The sequence below is a fragment of the Colias eurytheme genome, chromosome 25 (genome assembly GCF_061535395.1).
Source record: "Colias eurytheme isolate Ceu_HAF_F1 chromosome 25, ilColEury1 Martin Lab GWU primary, whole genome shotgun sequence".
NCBI lineage: Eukaryota > Metazoa > Arthropoda > Insecta > Lepidoptera > Pieridae > Colias > Colias eurytheme.
In genome coordinates, this window is record NC_143004.1 from 8,306,476 (window position 1) to 8,316,544 (window position 10,069).

Below are 10,069 nucleotides of genomic sequence, written 5' to 3' on the forward strand. Positions count from 1 at the left end.
GTTTCACAGTCATCTATGTTTCTGTATTTCTTCTCATAAGGTTATTGAGTGTACCTACGACTCACACCATGAATACTTTTGTAAGTTGTTTATTTACTTTATTTAACTTAGAGTTTATTTATTTAGTGAGTTTTTAAATGTGTGTTTGGTTTTATTATTATTTAGGTTTAATGATATGAAATTGCATAACTAGTGTTAAAATAATAAAATCCCTTTTATAAATGTATTTTTATGTGGTACCTATATTATGTTTTAAGTGCCGCGAACGTAAGTACCAAGTTCATGTGTTAAAAATTTAAACAAGAAGATTGTTTCTTTGGAGATTTATCATTGTTTTTTAAATATTTGTTACGTATACATTTGCAGTAAACCAAACTTCCTGTGAATTGTACATTTCCTCCAAGTGACTCACACGTATAGGTCACGGTTATAATGATTTCATACGGAAGTAATATAATAATCTGCTTATTTAGTTATTTACCATAATATGAAAATAACTAATATTTTTTAATAATAGTAACAATTAAAATATATTTAAATTAATATTTTTTACAAGGTAAACACGTTGTTCCTCAGAGCAGTCAAAGTTGCGTGAATCAGCTAGTTACGAATATAGAATAAGTAAATCAAAATAATGTTTTAATTTAATAATATTAATGATTTATAAACAAGCAACTACATGGACGATATTTTATTACAAGGTAAATAAATAAAAAAAATCTTTGATCAACTAAAAACTTATTGGTGTGTTAGTTGGAGTGAAACTTCGTAAAATGCTTATGGGACAATATTATAATATTGTGGTAGGCTACCACTGCCCGACCCATCAACGGAGTCGCAGCACTCGCTGCTGACGGTCGTGAGTGTTCATAGTAAGTCCCTTATGCATTTTACGAAGTTTCACTCGAGAGGAAATTTCTCATGAAAATCTGTTATGGGCTCCCGGTCTATTAGTAGGTATCCGTGTATTTTGCTCGTAGCGATACATCGAATTTCTCCTAGTTTTCAAATATTTACGAATTAATGTAAAAAAAATAATTATTATAAATTAATTATTCCATGTTTACAGACGTTACTCCTGTTTGTTGCCTTGGTAGTGCTGACCACTGCAGCTCCTAGAGATTACGAGACACACCCCGCTAATGTAGCGAGACGGTCACCACAGTATACTAAGGGAAAAATACCAGTTAGAGGTAAGAAAAGATATTGATTGATTAGGTTAGATTAAATTATTATTAGTTGAGCTTAGCCTTTCATTATTTGGTGTCTAGAATAAATTGATGCTATCCTTATTCCTTAACGGGCTGCATTGTAAATGCGTTTGTAAGAAGTGATTCAAACGAGGTTTAGTAAATTCCGATAGATGGCGCTATTACTTTGGATTGACTCAGTCTATACTTTATGGTTTCAGTATATATGTGTTCCAGACACCAGTTTTTTAATTTATTTTTAAACGTTTTGTATTTTGTATACTATCATTATTTATCGATATTGAATGATAAAATATATCCATCTACTTTTTTTAAACTGGCTATTTAGATAATGTTATTTTTCTATTATTTTTAGCTGGATATGCCCCAAAAGAAGCGGTTGAAGGTAGTATAGGTAAGTAATTTTTTAATTAATAATTACATGCTTGTATAATTTACCATTTTCAATTCACATCATATTTATTTTCTCACATATTAATAAACATTTATATTCATAATATAAACTTTTAAACCCAGTAGATGATTTTTAGGCCCTTATAAATTCTAATATAGATTCTAACCATAAATTCTAATTACCACAGATAATGTAATACTATACTTTGGTACCATAGAAATTAAATTAAGATTACTAGAATATTGCCAGTATTTTACTAAATAAAAACATATATTATTTGCAGGTAACACAGCAAACCCATCACTCCGTAAAGGGGAATACATGTGTGGAGATAAAATCTGCAAATTACAACGAGGAGAAATAACAAAAGGCTGCAACGGCATGTGCCAGTATAAAGTTAAATAAATGTATTTGTTTTAATTGTTGTTTTTATTTCTTTGGAAATTTGAATCATTGTTTTTCTATACAGTAATGCAAGGTTGTAGCTACGATAAAAAAGACTATGGATTTCTCTGTTGCAAAATTAAACGATTTCTTTAAGAAATTTAAAATGTATAGTTTCCAAACATTAGCTTTCGTTTAAAAATTAACACGTTTTTTTATGCAATAAATTCAACTCAATTGATTCTCAAAAAATAAATATGTTTGTCTAACAAATAGTTTGTACTGAGTATAGACAAGTTGTAGACATTCTAAAAATACAGTCGAAATGAAAACTTTCTGCTTGAAATTGATATTTTTAGTTTCATATCATCCAAATGCATTATAAAATATATAAATTAACAGAAAGACGCGGGTTCAAATCCCGCCTCGTAATCGTTTCTTTTTCTATTCTAAAAAAAAATCATAACCTTTCTTGACGTTGAAAAAAGAGGGTAGATTGAAAACAACACAAAATTTATTCACTTTTATTATCACTTTTCAAATGGGTCTGCTCCCATTTCTTTTGCGAAAGTTTAAACGTAGCCACATCTAATTTGGTAGCAATTAATCTTCCACAAACGGTGCTGTTTAGAAGATTGGATTTATCACTTAATTCCGCCATTATTTTGATTTTTTGCTCGTTGGATGACGCTTCGTATATTTTTTCAAAAGCGCGGGAACCGTATTGTGACATTGCTAGTGTTTGGTAGCAGCCCTGTGAAATAATGTAGGTTTTAATATAATAGTTATTATATTTTAACTATTAATTTTATGAATAACTAGTGGTCTGCCCTGGCTTCGCCCGTTGTACATATTCAGTATCCTATGTCCTTCTCCTGGCTCTAAACAACCTCCCTGCCAATTTTCAGCTAAATCGGTTCAGCCGTTCTTGAGTGGAGTATCTAACACGACTTTCTTTTATATATATAGATTTGATGTTTTATTACAAAAAATTACTGTCTCTGGCACGTAACTTGGCAACGTTTTGGCAAAGTGAGGATAATTTCGGAACTTAATTGGGCTATTTTATTGCTTACTTATTATTCAATGGTTATTTTTATGATTTATCATTGATGTCCACAAGAAAGTTAAAAATTGGACAGCAATTCGTGAAAATGACAGTGAACCAGGATTTTGCAAAAGGATATTTGCATGAAGATATTTTAAAGGTATTGCAAAAGGATAATTTAATTTATTTAAATGTTAATCAATTTCATTAATATATTTAGCTTGGTTCGTTACAAAATATCTTCAGTGTCTAAAAAATGTTATTTGCAATTTTTCGATCTATATAATCTATCGTTAATTATGTGTTATTCATACAAATGGCAATGGCATTTGTCCGCCTCCTTGGTACAGTGGTTGACGCGTGAGCGTTGACCGATATGTCTTGGGTTCGATTACCGGTGGAGACGAAGAAAAAAGCAATGTCTCGGTCTGGTAGGACAGAAGGCTGATCACCTACTTGTCCCTAAAGAAATCAGTGAAACAGATGTATAATGCATCTGCCCCTTACCCCACTACATGGGACTTCACTTTTTCATACAAATGCAAATTCCTTAATTACCTTAAGCTTCCATATAAGTTTATCTCTCGCCTTCACCCCCACAAACTGTCCCTTACAGAAGGCATCCGCAACATGACAGCCTTTCGCTTCACTAAATATATATAAAAGACTGTCTGTTTGTAACTCGAGCAGGCTTTGCACTGGTTTCGTTGGTCGCTGGAAACAAACAGACAAAAAAATTAAAAATCTTTTTTTTTTATCTGATAAAATTTCTGAAGAAAAAAAACTGTTTCGAACAAATATGATTGATTAATCTCAGTTTTGGGAATGTTTAAATAGTCTGACAGCACATTGATAGCGATATTGCCATAGAAAAATATTAAATAGATAAAGTTGATTGGATAAATACTTTTTATTATTCTTACATAAATATTAATACTATACATGTTGATGCGTTTTAAAGAAATGTTCAAAATCGGTAAAGTAGTTGAATATCGCATTCAACTTTCCTATGACATGTAAAAATACAAGCTATATTTTTTAACTATGTTACTATATTGTATCTTTTTAAATACAGCTCCAAACTTAAACCAACTATATGTATAAATATTTCAGGACAATTTTCACGCACGGCACGGCCTGATCCCATACTAAGCTTTCGCTTGTGTTATGGAAACCAGATGGGTGATAAACATACTTATATATAATTTTAAATAAATACTTATATAGATAATTAACACCCAGACACAGAGCAAACATCTATGTTCATCACAAATATTTGCCCCGGGTGGGAATCGAACCCACAACCTCTGGCTTTGAAGCTTTTTCGCTTATATCCTTAGAAAATAAACTATATAACTTACCTGAAAATCGAGCAAAGTCTGCAATATAACAGACCCGTGTATATGTATAAAGAAACCCTGAGTGACCACTTCTATGTTACCGCCGAGCGGCGCCAGGCGCAAACATTGTATGGCGAAGTGCTTTTGGTTCTCATTGTCTGAACATTTTAGCGCTTTTTCTAAATTCTGGAAAGAAAAAAATCATGATTATGCACAAGATAAGAATATAATATAAGACATAATTTTTAAAACTCTTATATGTACATTACTACAAAATATAATAGAAAGTCGCTTTCGCTGTCCCTATGTGCTTAAATCTTTAAAACTACGCAACGGATTTTAATAAAATTATGTTTTTTTTAATAGACAGAGTAAAGGTTTTAACCGCGGTAAACGTATAACTAAGGGGCACCAGCTAGTGTTATAGTAAATAGGTACAATTACAAAATTAGCTGCACTAAGCGCGCTGCTTTTCGCTTGTGTTATCGAAAACAAATGGTTGATAAACATATATATATTATCTTATATATAAAAATGAATCGCAAAATGTGTTGGTAAGCGCATAACTCGAGAACGGCTGAACCGATTTTGATAATTCTTTTTTTATTATATTCCTTGAAGTACGAGGATGGTTTTTATGTAGAGAAAACGTAAATATGTACCACGGGCGAAGCCGGGGCGGACCGCTAGTATTATATAATAATAGCTGCGCTTCGCGGTTTCACCTGCGTTTCTCCGCTCCTGTTGGTCTTCGCGTAATGATATATAGCCTGTAGCCTTCCTCGATAAATGGGCTATCTAACATCGAAAGAATTTTTCAAATAGGACCAGTAGTTCCTTAGATTAGCGCGTTCAAACAAACAAACTCTTCAGCTTTATAATATTAGTATAGATTTAATATATAGATAATTAACATCAAGATATAGAGCAAACAATGTTCGTCACACAAATATTTGCCCTGGGTGCTACCAACTAAGCCAACCGATCGGTGATGAGTGATGTAGCTTATCTACCAGAATGCGCTAAAGAAATGCCTTTGCAGATGAAACCGCGAGACACAGCTATAGTATAACAATAAATTGCGACTCTATTTTACATATCTTTAGTCTTCCAAAAAACTATATATATTTATCTAAAGCTTTAACTGATTGTTAAACTAAAGTTAAAGTAAGTTAAGTTAAAATTAAAAATATTTATTTAACTAACACCTACCACAATGAAAACATGCAAAATTCATCAAGTTTGCAAAATTACCAACAAAATATCAGTTATTACAAATTTAACTAAATAAAACAAGTGCGAAAGAACATTACCTGCAAGAACTGTGTCTGTCTCGCTTTAATTCTCAAACATCCCTTAGCGAGTGCAACCAACACCCCAGTGTTGCCACATGCAAGTAAAGTGTCAAATTTGTCCGACAATTCGTCGAACATTGGCTCAAACTGAAAGAGAAAATAAAATAAAATTATAGACTAGTTTTTATAGCCCGCATTTTCAAAGATAAACCCGCATAGTTCCCGTTCCTGTGGGATTTCCAGGATGCCTATGTTTTATTCTGGGTCTTCAGCTACCTAAATACCAAATTTCATTGTAATCAGTAGTATTTGCATGAAATTTGAAAGAGTAACAATCATCCATCCTCACAAACTTTCAGATTTATAATATTATTAGGATGCTGACTCATACAAATTGATTACATCTAATGGGAGGTAAAGAAATCCCTAGGGATGAAATATTATATATAAATACCCATTGACCACCGAGCGGCCCGATCGGGCCGAGACACAATAGACTGACGGATTAAACGAGTAACTATAACTTATTCATGCTTCTACTACTAAAATATTAATTCATCATGAATTCCCCACAAACAAAGTCTAGTTTACTTTTACCCTTAGAATACATATATAGAAGTGATATATGCGAACAAAACAATTAAAGACATTTCGCATTAACTACATAAACATTCTACCAACACACAAACATAGCAACATACACATTCACATACTCTGTAGTGAGACAAAGATAGAACTACTGACTAAACACAGTATGCCGCTTCTACCTCATTTTATATAATTATGTATTCTAAGCTTTAATCTATACAAATATTATAAAGTTTAATCAAAAATGTTTGAACGCGCTAATCTCAAACTCAAATATCTGAAGAACTACTGGTCCGATTTGAAAAATTCTTTCAGTATTGGATGGCCCATTTATCGGAAGGCTATAGGCTATATTTCATCACGTTAAGACCAGCAGGAGCGGATCCACGCGGGTGTAACTGCGGGGCACAGCTAGTCATAAATAAAATAAAAAGGGTTGTTCTAAAATACCTCTTCCTTAATATGGCAGTTATCTATAAGCCGTTGTACTGTAAAGTTGAGCATCGGCATTGCTGCTAACTGGCCGAGGCGGTTGATGAAACAGCGCGCATATATTTGTGTGTATGTCTTCTTCTTTACAACGAACAGCGCCGCTTCTAATAGTCTGGAATAGATGTAGAATAAGGAACATTATTTTCATAACATTTTACAAATTTATAAGCTTGAGTTTATAAGGATTAAAATTTATATAAATATTCATTGAATTGAGTATTGAATATGTAATTTAATAAACTATTTATATCAGTAGCATATTACAAAACAAAGACCTCCATCACCTCTGTCTGTTTGCAATAAAATCAAAAACTACTGCAGCGTTTTTAACTATGTTTTCACCAATAGATAAATGGTGTTTGTTAACATTTTAGACTACTCAGATGAAAAGCTAGTTTTATTTATAAACTTTAGAAATTTCATTACATTTCATCACAATAACTTATGATTTCAAATACTTCACAATATTATTCGTTTAAAACTAACCAAAACTTGTATTATTGCAATCATTAAGGAGAAGCTAGTTCAAAGGAAAATAAATACCAATCATATTACCTAACATGAAACACTCACCTCACAGCAGATTCCGATTCAAATACCGGCGGCAACGGACTCGCCTCTACACTATCATTTTTGTCTTCCTTCTTATCATCTGTACCTTCCCCAACCCAACCATCAGGTGCAAAGCTTTCATCTAACAACTTACCAACTAACGACTTAGTAAGCTTCTTATCAACATTCTTAACGGCATATAACAATACTTGCAGCAAACCAGACGTTAAGTTCTGGTACGGCATATCTTTAAATTGCGGCCACGATGATAATCTATTAGCGAATTCAGTTACGATCTCTTTAAAATCGTCCGGTACAACTTTGTACGTCATGTCTGTTAAATGTGGAGGAATACCTTTCTTGTCTTGTACTGTCTCTTTAAACAAGTTTACTTTAGGTTTCTCTCCTGGTAATAAAGTTATTCCACTAAGACATTTCAAAGCGCTTCGTAAAATATGATTCGCATATTGATCCCAGACAAAATCTTCCAAGTTATTCAATGCGTATTTGCATATTTTCAATGTGAATTCACGACACGCTGTGATGTGTTCTTCTGTATATTTCTCATCTGTTTTCTGCTTTTTAGCACTTGGTTCGTCTTCTGTTTGCAAATGTTCTGTTGCTCGAACACATGATACTCGTAATAGCGTTTCAACAACATGACTGGAGAAGTTATCGGAACAGAGTTTCCGCAGTTCTGGTGAAAGTACTTCAAAGAATCTTTCTAGATTTTCAGCAGATGCGTAGGGAAGTAGCAGTTCTACGAGACGGCATCCTAATTGGTTACCAACAACATTTAGCTCTTCATCTTTTGTTCGTTCTAGCACATTTTTGACTAGGGCTTCTGTAAATACAGAATAATGCTTCAGTAACACTGTTTCACCATTAATTTTGTATGGTGGGTAAATAGTTGTTGTATTGTAATTTTTAAGTAAAACAACAATAGAATCACAAGTCTTATCAAATCAGCAAAATTATTCAAAAACAATTAGTAGAGGTAACCTCCATGTTATTTTTTTGCCAGACTATACAGCATAAATTCTCAAAAACATATGTAGGAATCATGTTTGTAGGTTAAAATTATTTTACAAACTAAGTAAAATGACTTGTTCATTCAAACTATATAATAATTAATTAGTAATTTAGTATGATGTGAAGTGCAACTATTTATATATTTACACGGCTTACCTCTTTCATCTGGATCTTGCACGCCTTGCTTTATAACATCTAAAATACCAACAAAATATTGGTACAGTTCTTCAGGTATCTGCGTTCCACGACCTAATTGTCCCTTCTTAGCGTATTTTTTAGCGTTGGAAATAAAATTCTTCCTTTTCTTACGTTGTCTCTTTTTCTGTTCGTTGTTTTGTGGTTCTTCTTCACCCATTTTAATATTTTATTAAAACAATTTGTAAACACAACGTTGAACGTTCATATATTAATTTTAAATTTGAGGTTATGCTGTCAAAATCACGCTGTCGGCTATATTGAAGTTGACATTTCCATTTCTTACTCTGTGGACATTTCGTTCAGTAATTTACAATATAACATCTTTACTAATAATGTAGATTTTAAACAGATTTTAAATTTAGTAAGGATTTGTTGATTCAGTAATACCAATACATATTTTCAATGATATTAAACAATAATCATCATCATCATTAGCTGATAGCCCATATACATTTTTCACTGCTGGGCGCTGAGACACTGGACACAGGCCCCCTAATATGAGGGTATAGGACTATAATATGCTATAATTATTCACCACGCTGGCCAAGTGCGAGCTGGCTGATTTCGCATGTAGACTGTAGTCGAACTTTTCATTCGTCGACATGTCGGTATCCTTCACCGTTCGAGCAGTGGTGATGTTATAACATGCACAGATAAATTGAAAATTTTATTTGCTTCTTGCGCGCTCGCTGGTCTCGAAGTCCGCAGCTACGCCCTCTTCTAGTTATTCCAAACTATAATAACTACTATCTCTGTTCCAAATTTTAAGCACATCAAATCAGCTGTTACATCCATATTCCATACTTCAATAGATACAGATTTTCCTTAGAGATATTCGTATAAACTTTTCTGTTTCATCATCACTGCATAGTATAAAACCTCCGAGTATAAAACAAAGTCGCTTTCTCTGTCCCTTTGTATGCTTAAATCTTTAAAACTACGCAACGGATTATGATGCAAGAGGAAGGTTTTAGTATATAATTTATTAGGTTTTAGACAAAGCGGGCGAAGCCGCGGGCGGTAAGCTAGTATTATTATAAACGACTAATGATTTTGAAAAACGTACCATCTGAGAGGAGCGAAAGTTTTATCAATTCAGCAGGTATTCTTGGAACATGGATGATAAAAACACGTTATTTACATCTCTTCATCTGTCTCCATCATTTCCGGAGCATGGTCGCGGTCGGTCTAAAAAATCGTTTATGTATGCAATAGAACACACGCAGAGATTTTTTTATGTACCTATCTATATATAATTAATATGGATGGTAGATTGATGAGTGAATGAATTATTGTGGTGATGGTACGAACTCTGTACTTTCAACAAGTACAATTTATTATTATTTAAAATTACTCATATACTATAAGGTATCAAATTCTATAGTTATCGTTCAATCCTTATTTTAAATATGAGAAAGTGATTGCAAGATGAGAAGTTGCATAGTATGAAATTATTGTAGGTAGACCGTATGAAACGATAAAAAACTATTTTATTATTTATAACTCAGTTCAACTAGCTGCGTAGAAAATCAACT

General features: G+C 32.7%; 2 protein-coding genes across 2 annotated transcripts; one reads left to right on the forward strand and one right to left on the reverse strand.

Moving 5' to 3' along the window:
* LOC149897795 (uncharacterized) lies at positions 1 to 2,025 on the forward strand. Its single transcript, XM_090116081.1, has 4 exons — positions 1 to 80; positions 1,070 to 1,193; positions 1,567 to 1,605; positions 1,889 to 2,025. Exons 1-4 carry the CDS (start codon positions 69 to 71, stop codon positions 2,008 to 2,010), a joined length of 297 nt encoding a protein of 98 aa, XP_089972207.1. The 5' UTR covers positions 1 to 68; the 3' UTR covers positions 2,011 to 2,025.
* Positions 2,026 to 2,503: 478 nt separating this feature from the next.
* On the reverse strand, positions 2,504 to 8,956 carry LOC149897796 (nucleolar protein 9). The gene is made up of 7 exons (XM_090116408.1): positions 8,493 to 8,956; positions 7,326 to 8,148; positions 6,711 to 6,864; positions 5,691 to 5,819; positions 4,399 to 4,563; positions 3,596 to 3,751; positions 2,504 to 2,743 (listed from the first exon to the last, which is right to left on the reverse strand). Exons 1-7 carry the CDS (start codon positions 8,689 to 8,691, stop codon positions 2,504 to 2,506), a joined length of 1,866 nt encoding a protein of 621 aa, XP_089972534.1. The 5' UTR covers positions 8,692 to 8,956.
* Between the last annotated feature and the right edge of the window lie 1,113 nt (positions 8,957 to 10,069).

Coding starts and splice junctions, on each gene's coding strand:
- LOC149897795 (XM_090116081.1), top strand. Junction 1,194..1,566: donor GGGAAAAATACCAGTTAGAG/GTAAGAAAAGAT, acceptor TATTATTTTTAG/CTGGATATGCCCCAAAAGAA. Junction 1,606..1,888: donor AGCGGTTGAAGGTAGTATAG/GTAAGTAATTTT, acceptor TATTATTTGCAG/GTAACACAGCAAACCCATCA.
- LOC149897796 (XM_090116408.1), bottom strand. CDS start 8,691: ATGGGTGAAGAAGAACCACAAAACAACGAACAGAAAAAGAGACAACGT. Junction 6,865..7,325: donor GAATCGGAATCTGCTGTGAG/GTGAGTGTTTCA, acceptor CATCTATTCCAG/ACTATTAGAAGCGGCGCTGT. Junction 4,564..5,690: donor GACAGACACAGTTCTTGCAG/GTAATGTTCTTT, acceptor TTTTCTTTCCAG/AATTTAGAAAAAGCGCTAAA.